The 27,380-nt window shown below is 51.4% G+C and overlaps 1 protein-coding gene and 1 long non-coding RNA gene across 6 annotated transcripts; one reads left to right on the forward strand and one right to left on the reverse strand.

Annotated features, from left to right (window-relative positions):
• The first annotated feature begins 58 nt into the window (after positions 1 to 58).
• LOC142088881 (uncharacterized) lies at positions 59 to 14,912 on the forward strand. 4 transcript variants are annotated; one of them, XR_012676059.1, is made up of 4 exons: positions 59 to 1,003; positions 1,872 to 2,010; positions 8,074 to 8,183; positions 13,196 to 14,912. It is a non-coding gene; the product is annotated as an uncharacterized LOC142088881 (long non-coding RNA). The 4 variants fall into 4 exon arrangements; XR_012676058.1 differs by lacking the exon at positions 8,074 to 8,183 and having other exon boundaries at positions 13,189 to 14,912; XR_012676057.1 differs by lacking the exons at positions 8,074 to 8,183; positions 13,196 to 14,912 and adding an exon at positions 4,939 to 6,598 and having other exon boundaries at positions 1,872 to 4,397.
• LOC142088880 (leukotriene C4 synthase-like) lies at positions 8,642 to 16,130 on the reverse strand. Of its 2 annotated transcripts, none has more exons than XM_075164731.1 (6): positions 15,826 to 16,130; positions 12,876 to 13,045; positions 11,966 to 12,065; positions 10,826 to 10,896; positions 10,510 to 10,591; positions 8,642 to 10,134 (listed from the first exon to the last, which is right to left on the reverse strand). In XM_075164731.1, the coding sequence occupies exons 2-6, from the start codon at positions 12,931 to 12,933 to the stop codon at positions 10,008 to 10,010; spliced, it is 438 nt and encodes a 145-aa protein (XP_075020832.1). In that variant the 5' UTR covers positions 12,934 to 13,045; positions 15,826 to 16,130; the 3' UTR covers positions 8,642 to 10,007. The 2 variants fall into 2 exon arrangements, with proteins under 2 accessions (XP_075020832.1, XP_075020833.1); XM_075164732.1 differs by lacking the exon at positions 15,826 to 16,130 and adding an exon at positions 14,742 to 14,951.
• Between the last annotated feature and the right edge of the window lie 11,250 nt (positions 16,131 to 27,380).

Raw genomic sequence — 27,380 nt, forward strand, 5'->3', positions numbered from 1 at the left:
GCGGGGGGGGGTGAGGAGCGCGGCCGCCCCGGGGGGTCCCGCAACGGCCGGGGTGGGGGGGGCGGACCCCCTGCGCCCTGCCGCCGCCCGCGCACCGGGCCGGGCTCGAGCCGCCGCTCCAGGGCCCGCCTCGCCTCTTTTCCTGCCCGAACCCAAACATGGCGGCGGCTTTGTCCCTCCCCGCCCGCCGCGCCGCGCCGATCGCTCCCCCCACGCACACCCCCCCAGCACCCCCGCTCACGGCGGGCCGCGGCGCTCCGACGGGCAGCGGGGATCGGCGGCTCCGCGCACTGCAGCAGCGCCCGCCGCCGCCGCCGTCAGGTGGGCTGGGCTCCGCCTCCCGCCGCGGCGGGGAGCGGCCTGGCCGGGCCCGTCCCGCGAGGAGCAGGCCGCGGGGGGGGCAGGCCGCGCTGCCAGCCCCGGAGGCGGCGGGGGAAGGAGCGAGGGGCCGCCGCAGGGCCGGGCAGGGCGAGGCGCGGGAGGCCCCTGCGCCGAGATGGCGTCCGTGCGGGCCGGGCCCGGGCTGCGGGGAAGGCCTCGGGCAGCCCTCGCAGGCGCTGGCGTGGGAGTGCTGACAATGGGGACGGCAACGGCAGCGGCTGAAATCCTGCCAGCCCCGACCTTTCCAGATCGCGCCTCCAGAGCGACTGTTTGTTTGTTTGGGCGCAGCGCGGGCGGGTTTATTTGCTGGATCTCCGACGGGCGATCACCGAGCGCCCTGGCGGGGTGGTGGGGAGGGCCGCCCTCTCGCGTGCCCTCTGCACCCTGCAGCCCGATCGCCCCACGCCTGACTAGGCCGACCCCCCCTGCAAAACGGTGTTAGGATCATTAGCTAAAACAACTTTTGATGAAAATAGCTGTAAGGGAGCCTGTGCGATTGAACAGATAAGCGGTGACCTTAGGACTGCGGAGGTGTGGCGTCCATTCACGGCTTTGTTTCCGCCTGGTTAGTGTGAAGTGAATCCCTTTGCTAATCCCTGTTGAAGCCTTTGCATTTCTAACAGTGAGTTAATTATAGTTTTTGTTTTCTTATAATGTATATTAATAATCATACACTGGGGTACGTTTACCATGTGTCATTTTATTAGTCTGATTGGTCTTTTTAGTCCCCGTTACTGCATTTGAATAATGAGGGAAAATGGGTTCTCTGTTGTTTACACACCATGATCCACGTGACTTCGTGACTTTGAAGTGGGCTGCACTGGCTGATTTCTTGCTATCTAATTTTCAATGATAAATAAAGTCTGGGTTGCCCAAAATATTCTTATTCATATGTTTATTGTAGTCAAACAGCATTCTGACATAAGTTTTCTCTTTAGAGGTCTCCTAGGAAATTAAAATCATCCTGTGTTCACACCAGGAAGAAGATCTGCTGCATGCATATTCTTCCAGGGTTAGAAGAAAGGTCGTATGACTTTTTTGCAAAGATGTAATTGCTATTAAGCGTAGGCAAAATACCTGCCTGCCATGAAACTTGACCCATCCCACAGAAAGTTGGGTACAGCACTTCTAGGGGAAGAATGTGACTGTGAACAGCAGAGGCAAACAAAGACATAAATAGTTATCAGAAGAGTTGTAATTAGCCAACGTATATGTGGTGTTTGAAAGATGAAAATAATTAACAATTCACGTGGAGTTATTGTTAACAGCAGCAGCAGCCCTTTTCCTGAGAGGCCATCTCTGGTAAGTGCTTTTGCCAGTAAAGGTAGTCCCATGGCACATGAGCACTTGCAAAGAATGGGATAGGGGATAAAAATCTTGCTGGAAACATTTGATGCAGGATTTTATTAGGTTTTTTGAAGCAAGGAAACAACTATGTATGTATTTTACACACGCAAACATGCAGGTCTTGCTTATATTATTTCTTCTAGGACTCAAGCACCATCAGTGTATCTGCCTTTTTTGTTTTATGGTGCCAGCATGACACCTGTACCCTCCTCTCCAGCAGACACAGCTGAACTGTAGTCTGTTTGTCAGCAGGTCCGTTGGCAACTCCAGCTGCAGCTTCAGGTAATTGTTTTTCTCTAAAATGGCTTTGTTCTACTTCAGAATTTCACTGCCCCATTCCTGCAAAGGGGAAAGGCACACCTGCAGCTCAGACTGCTGGGGAGAGGAGCTGCTCTCATTTTCTCACTTGCATTCCCAGAAGATAAATTTCACCTCATTCACGTCAGCCGGGGGGGGGGGGGAGACACGCTGTAATTTAAGCCGAGCTCAGCCTATTGGGTTTTGTAGAAAATGGGCAAAGAGGTGGCCTCTTGGGTAGAAATCTGCTGGAGAAATGATCTGCCAGATAGTCACGCAGCCCCTGTGCAACATCCCCAATTCCCTCAAAGCTCATGGTGAGCAGAGCTGGGAGCAGAGACCCGCACCAGGACAGCATGAGCACCAGTCCAACCTGCAGAGAGATGCGTAAATCTGAGTAGACATGTTAATTGTTAAGCTGGACCGAAGGACCAAAGTAAAGCTCTTCCTTGAAACCTGCTGCCTGCTCAGGACATTTCTGTTTGGTACCAGGTCATAAATCTCTATTTGTTAGCTTGCTTAAGTTTCTTGCCTGGGTAAGGAAATAATGGAGAAAATCTGCAGCTCTGGTTCAAGGGTTTTATAGGCATCTAAGCCTATATGGAGACACTTTGCCTGTCTGGAAGTGATGCAGATGCTGATCTCCGAGTAGGTTTTGGAGATACTATTGTAATGCAAAAAATAATTACCAATAATTCTTTTATGGGTCAGTATTTGCCATTTCAGGGAGAACAGTGATCAGAGTTTAAATACCTGCTCTAAAAAGATTACAGAACTCATTATCCATCATCCCGGCCCCATGTTCTGTGCACATTCCCATTCTGTCTTTCCTAGCTAGATGTTACCCATTTGTTCTTCTGCTTCCCTCATAAGCGTCATTCTTTATGTCTCAGCTATGTGTGTTGTGTGTTCCTTGCATTTGCATATAAGCATGTATAATTCAGGATCTTACAGTTAATCTGCAAACCTGATTAACTCCCAACAAATAGTGCTAGCACCTAACATGCTTTATCTGAGGTCTGAAAACAGGGAAGGCATGGAAGTCTCATACTACCAATGCTTTGTATGTTTCTCTGTATATGTGGCCTCTAGTCAAAAGCCCTAGAATTCAATTATAACCTTTCTGTCACTACCCATGCCTTTAGAAACAGCTTCTAGCTGTGGTGCTGTGACAAATAGAAGCTAAACAATGCTATTAAATATGCATGATGTGTGTTCTGCCATATTAGATAACATGGCCACATTCATGATCTGCTAATGCTAGCAATTTACAGCTTTGCTAATGCAGCCTCCCTCTCGCGTTTGCTTTGGGCAATTTAAGAGGCTTTTTGGTTATACTTCACCCTTACTTTCTTCCTTTTCACCTGTTTTGTCTTTATTCATTACTCTGAAAATGGTGGTCTGCAGCAGAGGCTGGGCAGGAGCTCATGTTTCCCAGCTTTCCTAATCTGTAGTTCACTAAGAAGCCAAGCTGGTCTGGAAATCAATTGGAGGGGTTGATAGACACTGCTTTAGTGAAAAGCAGATACCCAAGTCCCTCCTCCTGTCTGAGGTCACTGCCGTACTGTTTGAATCTATCACCCTTCCCTTTATACCACCAGCTTATCCACTGCTTATGCTCAGCATCCTTTGTCAAAAGGAAAAGGAAGAATTGCCTCTGTTCTGCGCCCTTGGTGATCGCATCCTTTCAGGCCTCAGTTGGGAGTTCACCTGTCTGATGCTTTTCTGTTCATTACTGTAACTCAGGCCTGTTACCATTTCAGTTTTGTAGCATTATAATTATGGCAGTTGGCAGAATACCTTTTGCTTTTTACTGATACAGCTAGCTACTTTGCTGTGAATGCAGTTCCAGCAGTAGAAAAGGTGTCTTCTACCAGCGTACTTTAGGTATCTGCATGTTTTGCCTGACTCTGAGCTAGGTGGGCATGAGTCAGCTCTGATCCAGAAGCCATCTGGCCGTGCAGTGCTGTACTGAGCTCATCAGGCTGCTCTCGGAGAAGGTTTCTTCGCTCAGGCAGAACATTTACAGCTCTTTGTCGGTTCAGCCGTGTACCCGCCAGGAGAGTGGTGGGCAAGTGTCCATTTGCATCCGCTGCAGCAAGCCTTGTCTGCATTTCCTTACGCCCTCCCAGAAAGAGAATGAGCTGTAAAGCTGTAAATACTTTACAGTGGGGTGACCCTGTCGAGCCTTTGGAGAGTGTGCTGCAGCATCTGTATCAGGACAGACAGCTCTTGTGATTCTAGCCACCCGTGTTCATGAAAGGGAGCCTATTCTAGCCACTCACCAACTGAGGGCTCAGGAGCAGTGACCACAGCAGCTCGCTGGTTTTGTCCTTGCTGACATGATGATCCCCAGCATCCACCCCTTGCAGGTAACGTTGCCTTGGCTGTTTGGGTTCACACAGCTTTCTCTTGTCAAGCAGTGCAATGTCAAAGCAGTGCAGCTGATGCACATGCTACTGGCACAGATCCTCTTTTATTCTCTTCAGGAGTGCTCTGTGAGTCCTCCTGAGTGCTGACCCTACTTTTGTTCTTCCTACCTAACTTTCACCTTTAGCTCTTAGACCCTGGAAGTCCCTGAACACAGAGTTGGGCACAGCACCGGCAGCAGCTGGGGTTTTCCTTTGGAGGGAGAGCATTCACAGAAGGGCACATTAAGCCCTGTCTACCTTGTATATGCTGTGGCTCTGCCCTCACCAGGGGAAAGATGAATTCTTGGTGCTCTCTTACCACTTACAAGTGGTAAGTACTGGGTAGTATAAAACTGATGAAGATGAGGCAAATTGTAACCTTAGAGCATGGATTTTCCTGGCCTCCCCGTCTTGACCTGCTGACACACAAAGTGGCAGATAGCTTTGGTTTTGCTTGGATTTTACCCCGTTATCTAACCCGGGAATGGTTTTTATTGCATAGACCTGTGGCCCGTGGTAACAAAAAGGGAGTATTTGACTGCGGGCGAGGAGCCTGCTCTCACAGGCCTGTCTGAAACGCCCTGCGCCTCCATCCACGGCTGCGTCTCTTCTGTGACGGCGCGGCGTTCCAGCCAAACGCGGTGCTCTCAAACCGCAGTATCATGCGGGTCAGCCACAGTCACACTCTTCGCCCCAGTCCATCTCAGTCTCTCCAGTGAGGGTTGTGCTCTTGCACCTACACCCTCGTATTCCCCGTGAGCAAAGCACTCCTTCCTCTGGTCCTGCTTTGTCATGCACCCCGCAGATCTGTGTGTCCGTACGTTTACTCGGATCAAGAGGGTGCTGGGTCTTACTGCCCAGATGTTCTCCTGAGTTTTGGCATTGATGGATACATCATTCAAAATGACCGTGCTGCACACAGGCAAGCACCAAAATGCTGTTACGTTGACAGCGAGGCCTCTGCAGACTCAGCACATAAAATGGGTCACTACCGCAGTTATTTCAGTTACACAACTCCAGAGTGACTGCCTTTCTTCTTCCCTGCCCTTGCAGTCACTTGAATGTAAACAAGTAAAACTAAGACAAGGGGATAACAAAATCAGGATGAGGAATGGAGAGGGGAAGGGAAGGCGTCCCACAGTACTGGTCTGAAGACGAGCATCCTCATAGCTCCAGCGGGCTGGTTCCCCAGAGCTCTGATCCTGGAGCTGCGGCAGAAATAAAGACCCATTGAGAAGTCTGGCTCCAAATTAGCATTTGAATTCCCTTGTAGTCTGTTGTCAGATGGGCAGGAGGTGGGTGCTAGTCTTGGTCTCTCAGTACTGATACACAAAGGTGGCTTTAAAAGGTCCTTATTTTTCTGAGGGAAAGAAATGCATTGCTGAAACTATGGACACTTTGTGTTTTCCTTTTTTTTCTCTTTTCCCTCTCCCTTTCTCCTCTGTTTCACCCCCTTTCCCAGATCAGGCTGAGCCGTAGATAGACACGTCTGGGTATTGTTAGCCCAGTCTGACCTACTTCTTTCCCTCCCCTTGGCCCCGTGTTAGGGATGCTGGTGCTATGGAAACCTGGGTGACATGCCAGTGCCACAAAGCCAGGGCCACCAGCTGCACCCTCCTCTCCCGGGCCCACAGGCCCTTCCCCTCCCAAACACACCCCCAAAGAAAGTCAGCAGTGTTGCTTCTCAGGGAAATTCGAGGGTGTGCTCCATCCATCCCACCAAGCCATGCTCCGGAGGGATGCAGTTGCTCTTCCTCGGGCTCGGGAGAAAGGTGCATTTTTTCCCCCGTCCCAGGACACAGCGTTTTGGTGCTGGGGGCCACATGTAAACCCGCTGGTGTCTGCACACCAGACCTGTCTGTGCACATATCCTGCACGGGCCATCACACAACAGTTAGGAAAGTACATGTGGGCGCTCTTGAAGTTTTCCATAAAAATAAGCTACAAACTTCTGCAACACGGTACAAAAGCCTTACAGGAACCTGGCCAGATTCCTATGAACAGAGAAATGGGAACACATGCGTGCCGGCTATCCCTGCAGCGGATGGCAGTTGCTTTGTCAGGGAGACAGAGCTGTGCACTTCCATCGTCACTCGTTTGCTCACATGGGAACAAGCCCCACTGGGGGACGGAGGCTTGTTTACAAGTTCAGCCTGTGCATTTCTTCCGATACAGAATTTCTCCCTGGTTCTGCAGGTTTCCTTTGCTCTCTGCTGGCCTCCCGTCTGGCTGGCTGTGGCTGTATCAGAGCGGATTTGCTTCCAAATATCTCACGCCAAACCTTTTCCTCCCCGTTGCTGACACTGAACTGGCGGCCATAGGGGGAGGAAGAGGAAGGAGCCCGGGAATCCGCAAAGCGCTTGCAGGGGGCTCTTGTGTCTGTTGTAAGCCGTCTCCAGGAGATTTCTGCGGGGCTCCAGGACTCCCCAATAACCTTAACGCCAGGGCCTGGCCCGGCAGAGATGAAGCAGGAGGGCTTGTGCAGAGTGCCGCTACGGCTCTCTGTGCAGGCAGCCTGCCGGACCGCTGCCCTGGGCGCCTCTCGGGGTGCAGCCGGGACTCCCTGGGCGCCTCTCCGGGTGCGATGACCGACGCCTCTGGCTGCCGGCCTCCCGGCCTCCCCCCGTTTCCCCCGGCCCGGCGGCCGCAGCCGCGTCCCGCTAGCGCCCTCTCCCGAGCGGAGCCGGGGCGGGAAGCGGCGCGGGGCAGGCAGGGAGCTGCCGGAGCCGGGAGGGGCCGGGGCCGGGCGAGCTCGGGCGCGGCCCGGGGTTCCGCTGCCCCTGAGGCCGCGGGCGCAGCAGCCCGGCCCCGGCGCTGCCGTCAGGCAGCCGAGCCCCCTCAGCCGACACGCAGCCTCAGCCGGCCCCCCCTCAGCCGAGCCGGCCCCCCCTCAGCCGAGCCCCCTCAGCCGGCCCCCCCTCAGCCGCCCCACCGCCACTCAGCCGGCCCCCTCCCTCAGCCGGCGTAGCTCACCGGGCCAGACGAAGATGAAGGCGGGGGGAGCTGAGCTGGCTCCGTGGGTCAGCCCCCGCACGGCTGCCAGGAGGCCGGGCAGGAGCCAGCCGGGGGGTGAGCAGCAGCGCGGAACCCGGCCCTCGCAGCAGTGGAAGTTGCGGGTCTGCAACGGGCAGCGCCGCTGCTGCCGGGCGGTTGGGTTGCCCTTAAACGGCAGCTCACGGGAGGGTCCTGGCGCCCGCTGGATGGTGACCCCCGTGGCCCTGGGTGGCCCGGGCAGACCCTGTCCCACCCAGCACACACCCGGCCCGTCCAAACCTGGCTCCTCTGCAGCAGATGCAAGCGGGCAGAGTGTGTCATACAGCACCACTGCAACATGCTGCGCGGCGGCAGCGTTTCGAATCGGGTAAACCCTGAAACCACCGACTGCATCGTTGAACCACGGTCTGGTGCAAAGTGATTTTCTTCAATGACATTTATGAAGTAGCAGAGTAACGACAGATCCCTGGGTGGCGGGGAGTAGCTTTCCTTCTGCTAGAGGCACCTGAAACGACCCCTCTGACAATTGTTTGAAGGGGATCATATGCCAGTTTTTCCATGGCAGAGCTGTGGGCAGTGGGCAGCCGGGGCCAGAGCCTGGCAGTGCTGGACCAAGATTTTTAATGGTCTTCTGTGCATCCAGGGGGAGAAGCCGGCTTGCCATAGCCTCGCTGCTGAATTAACTTCCCTCCTCTGAGTCATTCTGCAGCCCTGTCGCACACAGAGCCGAGACGAGCGGGGCTGAGCTGGGTAGTGGCTCCAGGCCGATACGGCAGGGTTAGAAAACTGGTTGCAGGGTAAAAGATGGAGGTTGTGTCTGCAGAACCGGTGAGCACCAGCTTGGACTAACCCGAGGCAGCAGGGTTTTGACACACAGCCAGGACCTGCATCAGCAACTGGGGCTGGTCCTTCTGTATTAACCCTCTGGGAGGTAAAAAGGTGAGGACTGAGAATTAACTTCAGGAGATGGTGGGACGTGTTAATGTAAAGGCTAAGTAAATTCTCACTGGGGGCAGGTGGCATGTCTCATCCTCCCTGGCCTTGGTAAGGCACAGCCAGGGTTAAATGATGCTCAGCCTTTTCCAAAGTGTATTACCAAAGCCGCTAGAAAAAAAGTTATTTTGTTGTTGTTGTTGTCGTTGTTGTTGTGACACCCAGGGGTTCCTGTGAGGATGGGGCCGCACTGCACTGAAAAGTTTGCAGAGGCAAGTGCAGTACAGTTATTTTTATTTGAATTTAAGCCTTCGCCTGCAGTGTTTGCCAACTTCAATGCGGTAGCATGACTCCAAGGCAGGAGAGCCCGAAAGGGAAATGGACTGGGGGCTTTACTGGGTAAGCCAATTTAAAATGCAGGGAAGGAAATGAAACAATGTGAAAAATTAATAACTTCTTCCAAAAAAAACCCTGCCTTTTGTTCTTGCAGTCTAGATATGGGAAGGGAGGGGAGGACAGCGGGCTTTAAAATGTGGTTAGACTGGCAGCATGTTAATGCAGTTATTTTCGCGCTCCAGGTCCACATGAAGTCCCCCCGTGACGATGGCACAGAGCACTGCTGGTGTTTTCTGAGCTGTGTCACTAACATGAGCAGACCAATGGCCAAAAGCGTCAGCGTTGTGAACGCTGAGCTCCTGTGAAAATCCAGCCCTTCCTGCTGCAGGGGGCCAAGCCCGGAGGGGGACCTGAGCACCGGTCAAACCACCCAGCAAGGACCACTGTTTGGTGCTGAGCGGCTCAGCCCCCAATCTGGGAGCTCGGCACCTCGGAAAATCAGCTTCTCCCTACTCAGAGCTCTCCTCCCGCGGGACGTAGGGTCGCAGGCTGCGTTGCACTGCACGGTGGGGAAACCAAGGCAGTCACCCTGCGCTCAAACACTCATGTTTTTGTTCTCTGCTAGTTGCAGACCCACCCACGGCAAGCTCAGTGCCTTTTTATTTGTGCACGTTGTCACTCAGCAGTATTCAAAGTTATACATGCAGTGGTGGTTATGAGTTTGCGCAGTCTGATTTACAATTAGCCACGGTCAGTGGCTAATAATCATTACAAGGGCGCTAATAGACTTTTGCACAACATGTTCGTGGCTGCTCCTGTTTATCCCTCACCTCTTTTGTTATGCCTCAGCCCACATCTGGTTTCAAACAAATGCCTTTCTTAGGTGTGGGCCTTGGAAAACTGGCATGAACCCACGTTCAGTGCCTGGGCTGAAGGCAGAGCCGCTGGAGGAAGGGGAACACATGGCGATTCCCTGGGGCAGCTCACGGGGAAGCTCAGGCTGAGATGAGTTTGCTTTTATGTGTCCGGTTTTCCTCAAATTCTCCTTTTTTTGGAGCGTTGTTGTTTCTGCATCAGGCATGATGGAGCTGCCAGATGTGGAGCACTTGGCACAAAGAGTGCCGTGGGGGAAAAATACCTCCTGAAGAGCAGTTCTGCCGGTGCTGGGCAGCAGGGAGGGAGGTGTTAAAAACTCAGGTGAGGGTGGATTTGTTGCTCGTGCTGTGTTAGGTACAGCCAGCCTGTTTCCGTGGGCAGGAGGGAGCAGGACTCGAAGGCGAGGACCCTGATGAGGGACAGAGGAGCAGGTCACGCTGTGAGAAGCTGGAGGCTGTTCAGGCCCACGTAGTGAGAGAGGAAGAAACGCAAGATGCCCAGGGCTGACACTGCGACGAGAATCCAGAGAACTCCAGTGCTGAAGTATATCGGGGCAAGCCTGGCAGGAGAGAGGGGGCCTGCTGAGAACGAGCATCGCTGCTCTCAGCCAGGAACCGTCCCTTCCTCCCTGGAGAAGGGGGTGAAAAGGCAGCCCCTGGCTGTCCCCTGTCCCCTGCGTGGGGTCCCGTGCCCGGCTCCCGCCTTGTGTGACGGAGCACACACACACCCACTCCAGCCTTGCCCCGTATCTGCATTTCTGGCCCCAGCCCTGTACCCATGCCCACGTTATGCCCCGGGGAGGGCTTGGCAAGGCTGAGTCATGCAGGGACCCCAAAGCAACCAGAGGGAGTCCTGAGCTTCCCCGAAGCACATTATTTCCCAAATGCAAACCCCCAGGGGTTACCATGTACTCCAGGCTGGCACAGGCGTTTACCTTTCTGAGGATGATGCCCTGTATCCCATAAAGTAGCAGTAGCGGGCATACAGATAGAGCAGACCCAAGGCTGCAGCCAGACCTGCAGTTGAGAGAGATTGCCGTGACCATCGCCAAAGGCTTTTCAGAGCTACTTTGAGCCAAGCAGGTAGCCCAAAGTGAAGGAATAGAGACGCTGTGTCCTCTGGCTCTACCCTCCCATCAGAGACAGAATTACTGCCTCATTTATTGTTCAGAAGGTGAGCAGGACCTGCGGACTGAGCCAGCACTCAGAGGAACAGATCCAGTGACAAACCAGGTAACAGGCTGTTCTCACCTTGATGGAAGAAGAGTCCAGCCTGCCACAGAAGTGCCAGGAAAATGGGAAAATATTCAGAGGAGTTCACCCTGTCAGGAAAGAGGAAGGTCATAAACAAGGAAAAGGAGGAAGATCTTCCTTTTGCTTCCCCTAGCAGTTTCCAGAGGCTGGAGGCTGTTGCTTTTTAGAGCTGATATCACCATAAAAACCTCCAGGCTTGCACCTTTCCCCATAGTTCCCGTCCAACCTTTATTCACAGGAATTAAGCATGGGAGGAACTGGGTCTCCAGGGCAAAAGAAATTAAGTAAAAGATGCCCAGGTCAGACCATGCACAGAAAGGCTCTGTGAACCACCCCCACTGCCCCTTCCCGAGTGCCGCAGCTTAAACCCTGCTGTACAAGCCCCAAAGCCCAAAGCCACCAGGAAGGTCTGCCCCAGCAGGCTGCAGACACGTTGAGGATGAAGTGCATCTTAAGCAGACAAGGCCAGAGCAGCTTGGGCTTCGTGCAGGAGTGGGAGGGAGTGCTTAGCTGTTTGGATTGTTTGTACACCATGCCCTGTCCCCCCAAAGACAAAGTAGCAGGACCGAGAGATGCTGGATGAGCTGAGTCTAGGCTGGCAAAGGAGCCGAGGAGGGGATGGCTGAGGGGATCCTGCTCCTCCTGCCCGGTTGGTTTTTTTTCAGTGCTCAGCTACAGCAAAAGTGGAAGCTTCCTCCCTCTCTGTCTCCCTCCCCACTGTAGCCCTAGCACAGAAGTCACGGCAGAGATGCTGGATTGTGGCTATCCCCGTCGCAGCCCCAGCTGAGATCTCTCGGAGCTTGTCCTTCCCAGCGAGCGGGGTGCAGAGGAGGGCTGAAGCTGCCTGAGGCTTTGACACCACTTGGCTAAAACCAGCCTAACTCTCAGGCACCAACAACTATGTCTTTAGCAGCCCTTCACTCTACAGCAGAGATTCCTGTGTGATTTCTATCAGCAATGGCTGGTGTGTTTAGGACTCATAGGCCAACCCAGTCCTGATGCTGGTTCTTAAGCCCATTAACTTAACCCCGGGGGAGGTGAGTAACTGCTGAATTACAGTCCCAAGAAATGAATGGCAAAGGGGCAGTGCCATTAGACACGAGATCTAGCAAGCATCTTATAAGAGGAGTTTCTTACTGTGCTCGAAAGATCCTCTCAAATTCAGGTGGGCCTGAGATCTTTGGAGGAGAAATGCCGAACTCCCTCCTAGCATAGATCACCTGGAGGAAGAAGTAGGCTGCAGCAAAAGAGAGAAAAGTAGCAGTAGTCAGTCCGCTGCTGGGCATGGTGGGGCCAGGAGACTGCCAGAGGATGGGGCAAAAGGTCTGCGGTCTCCTCCTAACCTTGCACCCCTGCACAGCAGACAAAGCTGGATGAAACTCCCAGATACGTTTCAGACAAGGAAAAGGAATGACCCAGTGCAACAGTGAAGCGATGAGTATGCAGTCACGTACCACCAGCGGATATCTGCTTTCTCTTTTGCATAATTAACAGATCATCTACTATCTATAGAAATTGTTACACAGTTCAGATGCACTTTGTTACTGCCAATTTTAAGTTTTTTTCAATCTTTAATTTTTTCCCCTTCAAAATCCTGATAGCTGTGTAGGGAGGGAAGTGATGCCACAGATAAGCCACCCAGACACTGAATTAAATTGTCATGCAATGTGGAACTACGGCTGGGAAATGTTCCGTGTGACCCACTGCAGCCCATTCTTCCTTTCTGCACCGCAGTGTATGCTAACATCTACACAAACCTCTGGAACTGTTGTAAACCCATTTTTCAAAGAAAGGAATTCTTCATGTTTGCAGAGAAGATCTACCAAGAAATTTCTGAACTGAGGAGGTAGCTCAGTTCAGAGGAAGGGCTTCCCAGGCACTCCTTTTGTTGAATACGTTTCAAAACCCATATAACAGTCCACTGTCTGAAAAGTGGGGAAGTGCCAGTGCAACAACAGACATGAAATACAGAAGTGAAAGGAAATCAGTGGAGGTGCAGTAGACTCACCCAGCAAGTATTTGGGCATGTGCATCCGACGGTCCCTACCTTGCTCCAGGACTCCCAGGACTGTCACGGCAGCCAGCAGATGAATCTGATCCAACATATTGGCTCTTCCAGACCCTAGAAAATCTGATTTCCTGATCAGAAGCCCCTCTGGACAGGTTTAGTCGTTGCTGATGTGGCAGTCAGCGGTGGTAGCTGGCAGCATATGTTTACTATAATTGAACAGGGAAGATTTGTATGTGGTGCTTAAAACCAGGAGGAGTCTGGCTTGCCCGTTACCATATGCACCGTGGAAATGTAAATCGGCAGGGAGAAGTCTAATGCAGTATTTCTGTTCCCACCTTCCCTTTTCCAGGAATGAGTTATGAGGAAGTGGGAAAGCCAGCAAAGAGCTAACGTGAGAGATAAGAGAGGGGAACTGGGAGCTGAATGGGAGGACAAATCTCAACAGCCCAGCAATCCACTCCCCCTGGGGCATCTGGTTTAAAACCGCTCCTAACGAAGGCCAAGACACGTCCCTCTTGCTGATGTTGCATGAGAAACTGCAGCCCCACTTGAGCTGCTCTGCACCACTCGAGCATCAGGACAGGCAGCGTTTCAGGTATGTCACTGCACGCACAGACTCTGGAAAGCGTGCGTGGGGCACGGAGCAGGACTTACAGCCACGGCACTGAGATAGCATCGAATAAAGCCCCTGAGTGAAAAACCCACTGCAACGGTAAGACAGGATGTGATAAAGTATAAAAGGTACAGCTCTGGCTTGCATGGTGATACTTTATTTGGGGGTGGGTCCTGCAGAATGAGTGACAGACACTGTCAGAGAGCGTTTCAGAGGTGGCCCTTGTACTGGAAAGGCTGGGAGCTGTGCATTTAAGGCTTCTGATCAATCCTCAGCCAAATTAACTCTCATCGTAAACACCAGAGAGAGTTCTGTGTGGGTAAAAACCTGCAGAATTCATCACCCACACGCCTAATTCCTGTCTAACAGCACAAAGCTGGCATGGCTGCAAGCTGCTGAAACTGCCGGCTTTGTTTCCTTCCTCTCCCTTCATTCAAAGCGTTTTCCCTTCGGACCAGGGAAAAAGGAAAGCGAGTTAAGACAAAGTGATCATTAAACCTCACTATTATGGAAAATAAGAGCAGATTAAAGCAGTTTACAGAAATTACATTGTATGCCTGATGTCCTTGATAGACTTTCTAAGAAGCAATAAGTTAGTTCCAGTTTTCTGCCTCTCTATAAGGGATAAAGGCACCCGAAGAGGCTGTAACAATGTCCCAGCTTAGTATTTCTCCAAGTATCAAACACAGACACCACCATTTTTCAAGCACCAGCTGTAAGATTAATTCTTTCATCTCAGAATTGATCCTTTTTCATTCCAGCGACTGTTTAGAAATACAAGGAACATTGTGTTTCATTTTCTCTCATTTAGCTGTCAAAGAAATGAAGGACTGTCCTGTGTCAGCTCAAAAAGGGCAGAGGTCTCACGGTGCTTAATGATGTTTGATTTCCCTCTGCTCCTGTCTGATTACAGCCCACTAGCAAAAGAAAATATAAAACAAAACAACTGAACAAAAAAGATCCGAGCTTACACCTCCATCGGATGACAGCGCAGCTTAACCTGCATCCAAAGTGTCAAATATGCGTAAGGAAACCTGGGCCAGGAGGACCTGTAAAGGCTGCCATAGAGCACTCCTGCTCCCCAGATCATCATTAGACGCAAAATACTTCTAGTATCATCTAAAGTAGTCTAAATATAATAAAGGCTAGTAGAAACATGAATGAATAAACAAGCACGGATGTCTCTTCCCTCCTCGTCCCTCCCCCATAAGCATAATTTTTCAAGCTGTCTTTACCTCCTGCAGGGCACAACGTTTTTCTTGTCCCTGTTTGTCACCGTCAGAACTCACCTTATTTTCTGTTCTCACTCGGTATCCGCAAGGAGCAGACACAAGAACCCTCCTCCCAGCACCAAATGCCCTTCAATGATGGGACTGTCACCAGTGGACAGCCTCAGCATCCTGCCGACCACGGTGGCCACCAGCATCCCCGTGTAGGGGATGCCACGGCAGGCTCTGGCTGGCAGACATGGTCCCCCTCACCACCCCGGCCTCCGCCACTTTCCTGCCGTTTGCATCTGACCTAATGACTACGCAACTGCACGGTGACTCAGATCATGCCGCTAATGGAGCAGAAAACTCTCCGGTCCGCAAGCAAAGGGAGACCTGCTTGCAGGCAGCTCGGCGAGCCCAGCTGGCTGCACGGCCACCGCATCCCTGGGCTCCGCAGGAGGAGAGGCGCAGGAGGGGCAGCCGGGGTGGGGAGACGGGGACAAGGCGTCACCTCTGCCTTCATCTGCCTGCAATGACACTGGAATAAGCATATTGCAAAACCTCACCCTCCAAGGCTGACACGGCTGAATTTCCTCCTAAGCAAAGACAAGTTCTGCGGTCCCAGGCTCACCTCGGGATGGATTTGCTGAGCAGGAGCTAATGAAACTCTGTCCCCTCTCCCACTCCCCGGCGTGTACTCTGCTCTCCAGGTTACACCGTGTGATCATGGCCCTCCATCACGGGGCGGCTGGACCTGGCACGGTCCAAATTCCTTGCGCCTCCCACTGAGTCATCGCTAGAGGCATTTCTCTGTGCCCACGGTTGCTTCTGCCACCTCTTCCTGCAGCCATTAATCCTTTCTGCCTCCTAATTACCACTGCAGGGCTGCACTGTGAGCTGGATTGCAACACCAATGGGGATTAAAAATAATCTTGGGAAGAAAAATAAGCAACACAAAAGGCTTGGAGGAGTTTTAAGCATCCGCAGAGTTTGCAATGCCTATTACTCTCTAGGAGCAGTGGGGCAAGGAGAAGCCAACAGCTCTGAGTCCAGCACAATTACATGCAATAACATCCCCCTAGAAATGTATTTCACGAGAGCACAACAGGCCAAGAGCTTTCTGTTAGTGGAAGAGGAAACATTTTGCAGCTGAGTAACTTACCCTTCAGCTGTGAAGCATGGAGGCTCCTCGTCCTTCCAACAGTATTGTAAAAATATGGAAGTCTTTTCTAATCTAGTTGGCGCTTGTGCTTCCTTTCCCTTTGAATTCTTTTGCAGCCACTGAGCATGTTCAAACCCGTGACCATGGAACTGCTTGCGAGAACAGTTAGTGTCCTTCTAACAGCCACATAGAAAAAAGAGAGGGGTTTTCATTCAAAAGAATTCAAAGCCACACAGAGAAAAAAGAGTTTTTCTAGTCCAAGAATGAAAGAGAGCTCAGCCCCGAGCACCGCAACCTGTTCAACTAACAGCTCCCTCAGGCTGGGACGGTGGGGCGGGCGGCACGCCTTCCTGACCTCCCACGGCTGCCGAGACTTCTGTTGACTCAGACCAACGTTTGTTGAGATTTTCCTGGAATTCTTGGATTTGGCAGCTCTAAGAGGAAGGACGGGCTAAAACCTTGGCAAGAAAAGGCCAATTCGCGATTTCATCCCTTACGCAGCTGGCCACGTGTGGCTGTTCCTAGGAAGTGGGGAGAGCTGCAGGCAGTTTCTGCTCTGCGGTTCGCACCAGGGCTCCCCGCAAGGCGCGAGCTGGCTCAGATCTCCTGAGCGTTTTGAAATGTGTCCCGGGTTCTGCATTTTGCAATAACCTTAAAAACTTTGCATGACAAGAATTACCCTGTCTTCCTAAAATGTGCATCTATACAGAGGCTTCTTCTCTCAGAAAGTAAAATAGCAGGTGCTTAGTTTTGCCAGCAACATCCAGGCTGGGATTATGTGAAGCATCCCCCAGAGTACAAACTCGGCATCTATCGGAGGTGCGCGTTAGCCTGTTGGTATAGATGGATTTCAGACAGATATTCCTGAGATTTCCAGATCTGTGGTGTATCAAAGAGGTCACGTAAATATTCTCAAATGATTAGTTACAGCAAAATTTCTAAGGGCCAAACCCATCTCTGGCCTGCTTTAACCCTCGGCTTGAATGCCACTGCATGGAGCAGGAGCATGGCCAAGCGCTCCTATTGACAGTGCTTCTTATCTCAGTAAAGGTGAAGGGCTTCACTTTAAAGATAAGATGGGGAAAACATTCAAAGCCATTTTCTAAAAAGCAAGATGGAAAGCCGAGTCTTTGGGAAACTACATAAATGAGTATATATACTCATTTAGTTAGGGATAATTTGGAGAAATTTTTTTTAAAGCTTTCTTCTAAAGGAGTTTGGTGAGCTTTATCTGTATGCATATTAAATCTGACTAGAGGGCACATCAGTATAAAAGCAATGCCAAAACTCTCCCCTTAACCCATCATCAAAAGACACTGATACAGGCAAATGAATAATACCCCTTCTTTTACTGTCAACATCTGTTAAAAATATTAAACCAGGCAAATTAAACCCCTCTCTTGTCCTGCCTTGTCTCATGTTATTGTCACATGAGGCAACTCCTTTCCATGTGTTTTGCCAATTTTCCTATTCCCTTTTCAGCAGAATGTCAGAAATAGCATGAACAAAAAAGAACGCCAGAAAGGCAACTGCACTTCTGGCCAGCTCGAAGAAGAATGAATCTCTGGAGCGGTAAGTGCATATAGCAGGGTGGGGGAGGATTTCCCTTTGCAGAGGGACAAACAAGCCTTTCAAATATCTTTGGCAGCTCTTATGTTAACACACACTTAGTATTATCCTATAATGATGTGGGGAAAAAAATTGCAAGGCTACAGGGCACATCGAAATACATCAAAGGCTGAAGAGTGGTCATGGAGTGCAGCTTCCCTTTCCTGAAATTATAGGGGTGAAGAAATAGAGGTATTTAGCTTTTCTATCTTGTCTGGACCAGAAAGCCGGATGCCGGCCAGCCCTGCTGGGTTATGAGATAGAGCTGGGCAGGGCATCCGTGAGGGGCTGAGCAAGGGCAGCTCTAAGGAGACATTTTTTAGGGAGGAGATTGGCATTCCTGAGAGCTCTCCTGCGAGGGGGAGACCCTTGGCTTGCCAGGCACGGGGGAAGAGTGGGGGGAATCTGCCTGAGCTGGGGAGGGGTTGCTGTGTAGGGTCGTGTGTGCAGAGATGGGGCAGTCAGGAGGGCAGTGAACCCTCTGCCGTTACGGTGACTTTTCACACCAAAGTCCTCTCCCATGCCGGGTTAGGGGAAAGGAGGAACTTCAGGGAGGCAAAGGAGGTGGTCTGCGGGAGATCTGCGGGAGGCGGAGTGTGATGTGGACAGAGATGCAGGCTGAGCTGCCCGCACTCGAGGCCAGCTCTGTCAGCGGGGACCACACTGCTGGGAAGACGTGTGAGCTGCAAAAAACTTCTCTGAGGGCTCCCTGGTTCGGTGGGGTCAGCATTTAACCTCAAGCCCTCGCACTCGTATTTTGCCATGGCCACCTGCGTCCAGCCATACGCCTTGACCCTGAACTTGGCTTCCTCGGATGTCGCTCATCGCGGTGGGCTGGCGTGGCCATCTCTGGGCTGTGTCTGCCTGGAGCCGTTCTGCTCTCCTTGCTCGGCACTGCGGGACTGCGCCTGGCGGGACCCACGTCCTGCCGAGTGTCCTGCCCCGCGTCACCCCGTCCATCGCCCCGGGCCGCGGCTGAGCCGGACGAACGCGAAGGGTGAGACCCCAGAGTCTCCAGCCATCGGCATGGGACAGGGGAGGGGGCCCGCAGAGGAGCTCGTGCGAGGGCCGAAGGTGCCGGGGCAGCGCAGCCAGATGCGTTAGGAGACGGATGTTTCTGTACAGCTGCTCTGACATCGGCGGTGTTAGAAGGTTTTGAAATGCATCTTTGGAAGGAACCAAAGGCAGAGGCTGCAGGTGAGAGCGAGTCATCGTTTGGACTGTTGTTCTTTGAACTCTTTCACTCTTGTGCCCCCAGAAGATGCCCTGAGCGATGTGCCCGAGGGGAGGGGGCAGCCAGGTGGGGGACGGCGCCCGGGTTCCGGGTGGGCTGCCACAGCGAGGGGTACGCACCGTGCTGCAGCTGCGAGGCTGCAAGCGCAGCGTAAGCAGTGTGAGGAGGCTGCCCAGGTCACATAAACAGCTGAGCCCAGAGGAACGCGAACAGGCTCTGTCCCTTCTCCCGTCCCGAAGGAGAAGTTAAACAGAGCCGGCCTCTGTGTCTCCTGCTGGCACAGGACCAGGGAGCCGGCGGCAGCCATGGGTCACGGGAGCAAGACGCGAGTCTGGGAGCGGACGGGTTTCTGGTTACCGGCTGTTAGTTCTTGTAGCCTTTGTACATCGGAGCCTGGCCAAGGTCGCGCTGACCTGGGCGTACCCGACAGCGGTGGCAGCCGCGGGGAGAGCGGGGCCGGGGGCCGTCCCTGGGGAGCGGTGCCACGGCAGCGCGGCTCCTCCGGCCCCACGTGGAGCCCAGACGCAGCACGAAGGCTGACCCAGCTCCGCTGTCCACCGGCATGGGCAGATAAGTCCTACCCCCAGCGTCTCAAGTTGGGGGGCACCACTTAAGGTACCAGCAGCGGAGGGTCCTTCTAGGCCTTTCCCTTTCTGTCCCCGCTCCTGGCTTGCAAAGCTGGGCCGAGAGCCGCCCCAGAGGTGCCACTGGGACCCGGCACCCATCCTTGCATCCGTCTTCTTCCAGCACCTTCTGAGCAACTTCAGCCTCTCCAGCCACGGGGGTGCTGGCCCCCAGAGGCAGGCAGGTAGGGACTGTGTCATGGGAAGCCAGGACAGACAGACAGACAGACGGGGCTCTAAGTTAGAAAATCTTGCTCTTCCCAGAGGCCTTTGAGGACAGGGGCTTTTGCAAAAGGCAAGAAACTGCCTCTCAGCAGCCATGGAGGGGTGAGCAATCCCACCCTGGTACAAAGGAATTGCTTTAAAACCAGCTGGGTTTATTTTTACGGTGTGAAATGGTTGCATGATGCAACTGTGTAAAAGAATAGAAAGACCAGAAACGGTGCTAAATACCAAACGGGCCTGCACACCCTTGCTTTTAACCACTGGGAGGCTGAAATGGCAATTAAGTGATGTTACTTTGCAAACTATCTGCCTCACGAAAGCTGGAGGCCAGATGGATGTTGTCTGTAAGTGCTCCGACAAGAAGAGGATTCATCGAGTGACACTGGGCAGTTATTGAGCTCCTGGTTAGAGCTGTACTACCTGTACCCTGGAGCTCTGCAGGGGAAAAAGGCAGAGAGAACCTCCGTAATTTGAGGATTTCTTGTAGCCCTTGCACAAAAAGTATTTCACCAGTTCCAGTTTCCTGACATAATTCCACTGCTCTCTTCCAGTGAGGTGCATTCCATGTTTGTTTTAAGGAAAACTTGCTTTCTTAGTGCTACAAATCCCTCACAAGCCATCACGCTTTCAATATGCTGTCTGCAAAACATGTAGACTACTCTTTTTGATTTGTGCTTGTGACGGCAATAAGCAAGATTGACAGTACCGGGATGTGGATCCCGCTGCCCGTTGCGTCGCACTTAAGGAAACCCATTTTCCAGCTCCACACTGCACAGGACTGGGATGCTGCCTAATAACTTTGCATGGTAGCCACTTCCATTAAGAAAATTCTCAATGCCCAAGTCAGCGCTCAATGCCTCCTGGCTCCACAGGCTTCTGTCTGCAGGACAGCATTCATCCCCTACCGCTGCATGATCAGAGTGGCTTTTATCCGGGGTCTGGCATGGCAAAGCAGAGTTGAACTCAGCACACAGGAGCTTGGTCTTTGGTATTTGAAAGTCCTGACATTAGTGCCGGTCATCGCAGTTTTACATCGCAATTTAGTCCTTTTGTTTAGCACCTGCAGAGATCCCAGACTGATGCTATGCCCTGGGCAGTTTCAGTGATTACATGTAACAGCTTGTGCATGTTATTCACTGTCTTGGTCTTCTCATCCTGAATACCCCTCTTAAATTTTTGGCTGTTGCTATAGTTCTGCAAATACCAAAGAATAATTTGCCCTGCCCTTTGAGTGGACAAAAGAGCTCTGGTATCTGTGTGACAACTAAGCTTTTGGCAGCAGGAATAACAGCACTAGAAATTAAAAAGAAAAGCAGATTATACAAGAAGGGGATTTAAGGGAGCTCCATCTCAAATTCCTGCAATTGCCCAAGAGGAGCACTGGTGTCTCACAATCTATTTAAAAGATCTTTCACTCAGCCACGTGCCACAGAAAGAGAATTAGCAATGACTGCTCATCATTTGCTAACATAATCCAATGCTATAAGGATATTGCCTAGGCCAAGGCAGCCAAACAGGATTTTAATTCATTGACATTGCCAAACCAGTAATTGCTTACTGTTTATAACTGCCCGTCTGCCAGAGTTTCTAGTGCAGGCACGACTAGAAGTGATAGTTATGAAGCAACCAGAGAGCTTCTGGGACTGGCTACAGCCCACCAAGCAAGGAAAATCCCTTCTGAGCAGTACCCGGAAGGGTAACTTCACTGTTACCTGTAGCAGTGATGATGGGCAAGAGAACGGGGACTTTAGCTTGAAACTCCATTTGGAAGTGGAAGTGTATCTGGAGGAGAATGTGGATGCTCACCTACAAGGGCATTTATTGTACACTAACTTTAAGGATCAGTCTCACCTTTTCTATAAAGAAATGCCAACAGACTATGCTGCAAGGCAAAGTCTTTTATTTTGTCTGATAAATAGCAGGATGGATGTCAAGTAGACAATAAGGTCCTTACAGAGTTATCCTTAATTCAAGTTTTTGTGGGAGGTTTTATTAGGACACTACTAGTTTCTATAATTTTAACTTCTGTCAAAGAAGGATGTGGCTATTCAGGAATATACAATCCAGTCTGCTGGTACAGGACTTATCAGGGACCAGTGTTTAGGTTATTACTAAAGCAAACAGAAAAATCTCCGCCCATTATTTCCAGAGGTTCGATATTTAAAACAGATTAACACGGTCAGCTGCTATCTGTAGAACGCTTTTTTTTACGCCCGTGAAAATGAGTTCAAATTCTTCCCAAAGTCCTCTAATGATCAACCCTTTCAGTATTTAACATTTCTTGTACCTGTGATCTTTTTAACCCTAAATATTGAGTTTCTTAACCAGATATATACATATAGAATTTATTATGTATATTTTTATTGCCTATAGATTTTTATTATACATAAAGATACAGATTTTATATATATACAAGTGTGTGTATATATATACATAAAAAAATCTATAAAGAGCTGTAAAGCAGAACCTGGTTTAGTAACCAGTTAAAAAAATTAGTAAACAATTAGAAATAGGTTTCACGTTAAATTTAATTTGGGGATTTTTCTGAGTTTGCCTCAGATCTACATCTTTATATTCATAAAGCTAGGAGGATCTCTTTGCTTCTTTTTGCTGCCTTGTAGAAAGGTATCAGAAAACGTCTAATAAAAAGTCTACCTAGGATTACAGAAAGCTTGCAGCTCCGTCCACTTCCATCTTGGATGGGGTTGTCCAGCAGGAACAAAAGAAAAGACCCTTGTCACTGAGTTGATGGACAGATTAAAAATGTACCTGTTCACAGGACAAAGTCTTAGATTAAAATGTCCCAAAATGACAAAGGAAGCTAATGATGTGCTTTTGTAAAGTAAGTCAGCAACTGATTCCAGTTCTACATATAGACACTTGCAAAAAGGAGAGTCTAATGGGGGAAACATTTAGAATAAATGAAAGGAATGAACTGGAAATATAAAACCAAAATAGTAAGCTTGTCTGATAGGCACCGGATAGTTATAATCCACAGTTTCTAAGAAGGCAAATGAGGGGGCAGCTCAGCTGCAAGCCTGTTCATCTCAGCGGGGTTAAAGAATTCAACCTCTTACCTAGCCTGGTTTCTTGATGGAAAACTAAAGCACCATATTTTTGACTCTGGAATTTGTGTTTGACAACAGCAACATTCCCTGAGGCACAGCTGATATTTTTATTAGCCTTAATCAGACCTATCTCTTCATTCCTCCTCATCTTTCGAGTTTCCATTGAGCTTGGTAGCAGCTTGCCTTTACAATTTGATCTATTTCTTTCAGTTATAATATTCACCCCATGATTAATTCAAGTCTTGAGTGATAAGATCTAACTCTAAGCTATTTGACTTGAAAATGAGAGCAAAGGTTGTCATGTTTCACTTGTGTAACCTTAACCATTCCTTTCACTCTCATGCCAAGCAGACATTTTCTGTGACTGACTCTAGACTACCTTCACTTTCCTAGCAGCCCATATATCAAAGGAGGCCTCTCATCCCCCAACTTCTGTTTGATTTTTTAATAGCCAGCCAGTTCTGAAATAAATCCCCACCTCCACACTCTCTTGGGTTTCTACGTTAGAAAGCTTCTGCATCTTCTAGCTCTGCAGAGAATACTGCACCGCTTATTGCACTTGCACACAGCCACAGTGCTGCTTTTCAAACCGTGACTCACCGTTTTCCCTGGAAACAGTATTAGAACAGCCATGTTTAGGGTTTTTTAACAACTTCCAGCTTTTTGGGCAGCTTCACTGAAAACTGGGGCGAATCTAAGCTCAGGACAGTAAAGAACAGCGAGAACATCATGCCCTTAGGGCCATGCTAATTGTTACTCCCAACCGGATGAAAACTCAGTGGATTCCAGGCTCTTGCTTACATCTTCTTTCACATGGTTCACATGCTCTTGCCTAGATCTGCTTTAAAAAAGGTTATTTGATTTCTGAAATAGCACTAAGCATCGTTTCCCTTCCTTCCCGCATAATCGAACAGCAGTGGCACAAGACCCAACCTCGGTAGGTAAGCCTAGAGGACAGGCTCTACTATTGCCTTGGGCTGAGTCAGGATGGACAGAAATGTTTGGTGTCAGTACAGGGAGGAACACAGTCATCAGGACCCTGGTCTTCATTTTGTCATGCACAAGCAGCTCCAAAGCAGAGCCCGCGGGCTGATGCCGGGGAGGGCTGCAGAGCTCTCACGGGCACTTGCTGGTGACGTGGACAGCCTTGGCTTCCCATCCAAAGGGTTTTCAGGTGTCTGCAAAGACAATACGGACATCACAGGCTGTGTCTCAGGTTCACCCTACACTTCAGGGAGGCACGGGGAGCAGTCAGCTCAGGCACAATACAAACATAGATATTCTCATGAAAGAAACCGCCCGTACCTCTCCATAGTGCACACCTTTCGCCCATTACCAGATGCTTTCGGGCAAGAGCTCAGACTGACAACCAAAGGAAATTTTACTCTGTAACCATTAAAATGAGGGAGGGAATGCATACAGCACTGTAACGTTATCTTGGTTTTGTCAGCCACAGCAATGCAAGAAAATGCAGCATATTCCCACAGAAAACGCTGGCAGACCACCAGGTTAGACCCGCCGAGGTCGCCTTCACCGCACACAACTCTACGCAATGGGCTGGAAGTAGGGGCTACCCGCGGTCCTCCTCCTCCTCCTGCTGCCGCATCCGTGCTGACTTCACTGCTATCCCCGGTTACAGCACGGCTTGGCAGCCGTTTGCTCCAGCGGTGACAAAGTCCTCACACACTTTGTTCCTGCTGGACTTCAGAGGCCAGGCAGGCCCGGGACCACCTCCGGACCCAGCAGCTAATCCTTTCCTAGGAGATGACTATCACAAAAACAAGCAGCAGCAAATCCTATAAGCCCTTCACTCCTGGCTGCTTTGCTCCTGGCAACCAGGGATGGAAATTGGTTCACCATTCCCAACCAGCTCACGCCAGGCAGCTGGAGCAAGAGAGCGCCTCGGAGGTGCCTGCACTTTTCGGGGCCATTGGCAAAGGGCTGCCAGGAGCTGAGAGCCCCCGCGAGGCAGAGAAATGTTGGAGACGCCCCATCCCCAGAGGCAGAGTCGGACCCTCAGAAACACAGGCTTTGCTTATTCCCCACCTTCCTTCCTGGCCCAGAATGGAGCCTTTTTCTGCAGAAAAGAGGAGGAACTTCAGAGCGACTCTGCAGGGAGGGGAGCGCCAGGCGATGCCAGGAAGGTGCGAGACGGGGCCCCAAACGACACACCCAGCACAAGTGTGTGGCGCCGGCCTGGGAGGAGAAGCCCGGACTGGGAGGGAGATTTTAATGCATTTTTGCCACCAGAAGGCAGTGGGGAGCTGCAGATGGGAACAGTGGGTGTTCAGCAGGACCTTCCCCTGGCAGAAACAGCAGAAGGAGCCTCTCCCTCTGCTATGCCTGGTTATAGTCCTCTCGTTCAGCCCCCTTCGCTGTCCTTAGGAAAGCACAGGGGACTGCAGCTTACCAAGAGAGCCTTGTTATCATTTCCTTTGGGAAATAAATGTGCATCAGTATTTTTTCTGAATAAGAGCTATACGAGACAGGAAAATATAAATATCAGAATGGAAAAGTGGGGATGGTGTCCAGGAGACGGGATGCACAAGCAACCACAGGGCAGCAAACGCATCGGCGTTTGCTTTAGTTGGGAGCGTTGCAGACCCCCAGGCGCAGCAAGCGTTGTCCTGCCTGCAAAGGGAGGGATCCCAGCCTGGGATGAACGTGCTGGAGATCTTCGGGCCGCTCCTTGGGGCAGAACATCTCTGGCTGCACAGGACACCCCTCTGCCAGGCATAGTTAAGTCAGGGAACGCCCAAGGTAGTGGAAGGAAACGCAGACACCATCTGGTTTCAAATCCAGCCCTGGCAAGGCAGCCGGGAGGGAGCACCACTGGCCAGGCCAAGGGGATGTGCAAGGACCGGAGCTGCCGGTGACTGCAGCTTCTGCAGGGCCTCTGGTGGGTTTGTGAGCTTAGTTGGAAGCTGGTGTCAGGAGATGGCTCTTAAGTAATTTCCAATTTATATGGAAATATTTTCACCAACAAATTTAAGTTCTAACTGAGAAACGGACATAAATCCTCAGCGCACACAGACTTACCTTGCTCCTCCATCTGCTGAAACCTTCTTGGGGTGAGCACAGGCATGGACCACCCCTGGCATGGACCGCTCCCTTGCAGGGATTGTTTTCCAGCACTGTTGTTTTCGGGGGGGGGCTAAATGTGCACAGTCACTCTGCCCTGCAGCTCCAGTGTATGACCGAGTGGCTAACAGGGATACAGTGAGCGCACATGAAATCCTTGCTGGCCTGTCGCAGCGGCCGTGGCTGCAGTGCAGCAGTGCTGTGACCCTCCCCGCAGGCACGCGCTCTCCCTCGCATCTCACGCATGGTGGGGAAGGAGCTGTTTCGAGGACGGGTTTTACCCAGGGAGGGCTGTTTCTCAGAGGCGAGTCCCTCCTGCACATTACTGACTTACAGAGCTCCTGATGGCAATTTAAGAGGTTGCCAAGCTCGGTTTTCCACCTGGGCCATCCCCCATGGACAAAGACCCTTCAGCGCCAGGAGCTGATGGTTGTGAGCGGGAGAGTGGCAGGTCCGGAGAGGTCACCAAGTTAAGTGCTGCTAATTCCCTGTTTATTGACTTCAGCAAGTCAGGATTAGGATGGGCCAGGGGTGCGAGGTGGCCTTGTGCTGTTTGCGTGGCGTGTCAGGAATGCAGCTGCTCTACCACGATCTTTGCCTGTTTTTTGAGAAGAGGACGCGGTGGGGAAGGCGGGCAGCTGCCGAGGGGGAGCACTGTGCTGAAGCCAGCTCAGTTACCCCAGGGTTGCATTCAGCCCCAGGTGCCTGGCTTCTCGAGCAGGGCTGGAGGCGTTCGTGTCCCCTGACGCCAAGGGGTGAGCGGGGTGCGGGGGGCGCTCCTGGGGAATGGTGGCCACGGGGCCTCGCCATGCCCTGGAGCAATCACTGCTGGCATGGGAGAAGAGGCTTCCTGCCTCCCTTCCTTCACAGAGCCAGTCGGGAAGTTGTCCTCCCCTTCTCTCTCCTAAATAATAAACCCATTTACCTCTTTCCTTTCTCCCTGGGATATTCTACATTTTAGTGGAATTTCAGTTGCCATTAATTGCACCCAATCACTCTGTCAAAACTTAAGTCGTTTGGAAACTTGACCATTGAGAATTGAAAATGTTTTTTGTTCTTCAAAACAAACAAAAGCTTCCTTGGCAAAACAACTGCTTCCAAACAAACAAACAAACAAGCCCTGAAGCAGACAGCCCCCTGGCTAGCCACATGCAAGGCGGTACCGGCTCACGGGGGGGTTGCGTGCTGCTGTACGGACACCGGTCGCAGAGGAATTAGCACGGAGCCACAAAGCAGCTGGGGGAGAGCAGCTTTTGTCAGCCACTGTCGGCCCCGCCTGGTCTGAAAGGCGTGAGCTAACGCAGAGAGACTGTTCCAGCACAGCGTTCTCTCTTTTGGCCTCGTTGCTAATAACACTCACAGCCCCCCTCTGCGCCCCGGCTCCCAGAGAGCTGTGTGGAACGAGGATTTTGTGCTTTGCAAAAAGTTTTGGGCATTGCTGATGCACTCAGGCCACTGAAGTGGTGGTAGCCTGTTGTTACTGCCAGCAGTCTTTAGCTGGTTGGGGGATGCTGTGTTTGCATCCGAAGGGTAACCTGCATTTCCCTAGTGAGGGAGTAACTCCTGCTGCATGCGTTGCAGCCATGTTCAGATAAAAATGCTTCAAGTGTGAGACCTTCAGGGAGGACACAATTCTGAGGATATTTGAGGGCCACTCCCAAGCAAACCTACATCTGGTCTGTGAAAGAACTGGTGGAAAGGGGCACGGTGGGAACA

This window comes from Calonectris borealis, chromosome 15 (assembly GCF_964195595.1).
Source record: "Calonectris borealis chromosome 15, bCalBor7.hap1.2, whole genome shotgun sequence".
NCBI classification, from domain to species: domain Eukaryota; kingdom Metazoa; phylum Chordata; class Aves; order Procellariiformes; family Procellariidae; genus Calonectris; species Calonectris borealis.

Excerpts from the sequence above, each read along its gene's own strand:
- LOC142088880 (XM_075164731.1), bottom strand. The coding sequence starts at position 12,933 with ATGTTGGATCAGATTCATCTGCTGGCTGCCGTGACAGTCCTGGGAGTC. Across the intron at positions 10,592-10,825 it reads TGGACTCTTCTTCCATCAAG|GTCTGGCTGCAGCCTTGGGT; the intron begins GTGAGAACAGCC and ends TCTCAACTGCAG. Across the intron at positions 10,135-10,509 it reads AGGGCATCATCCTCAGAAAG|GCTTGCCCCGATATACTTCA; the intron begins GTAAACGCCTGT and ends CTCTCCTGCCAG.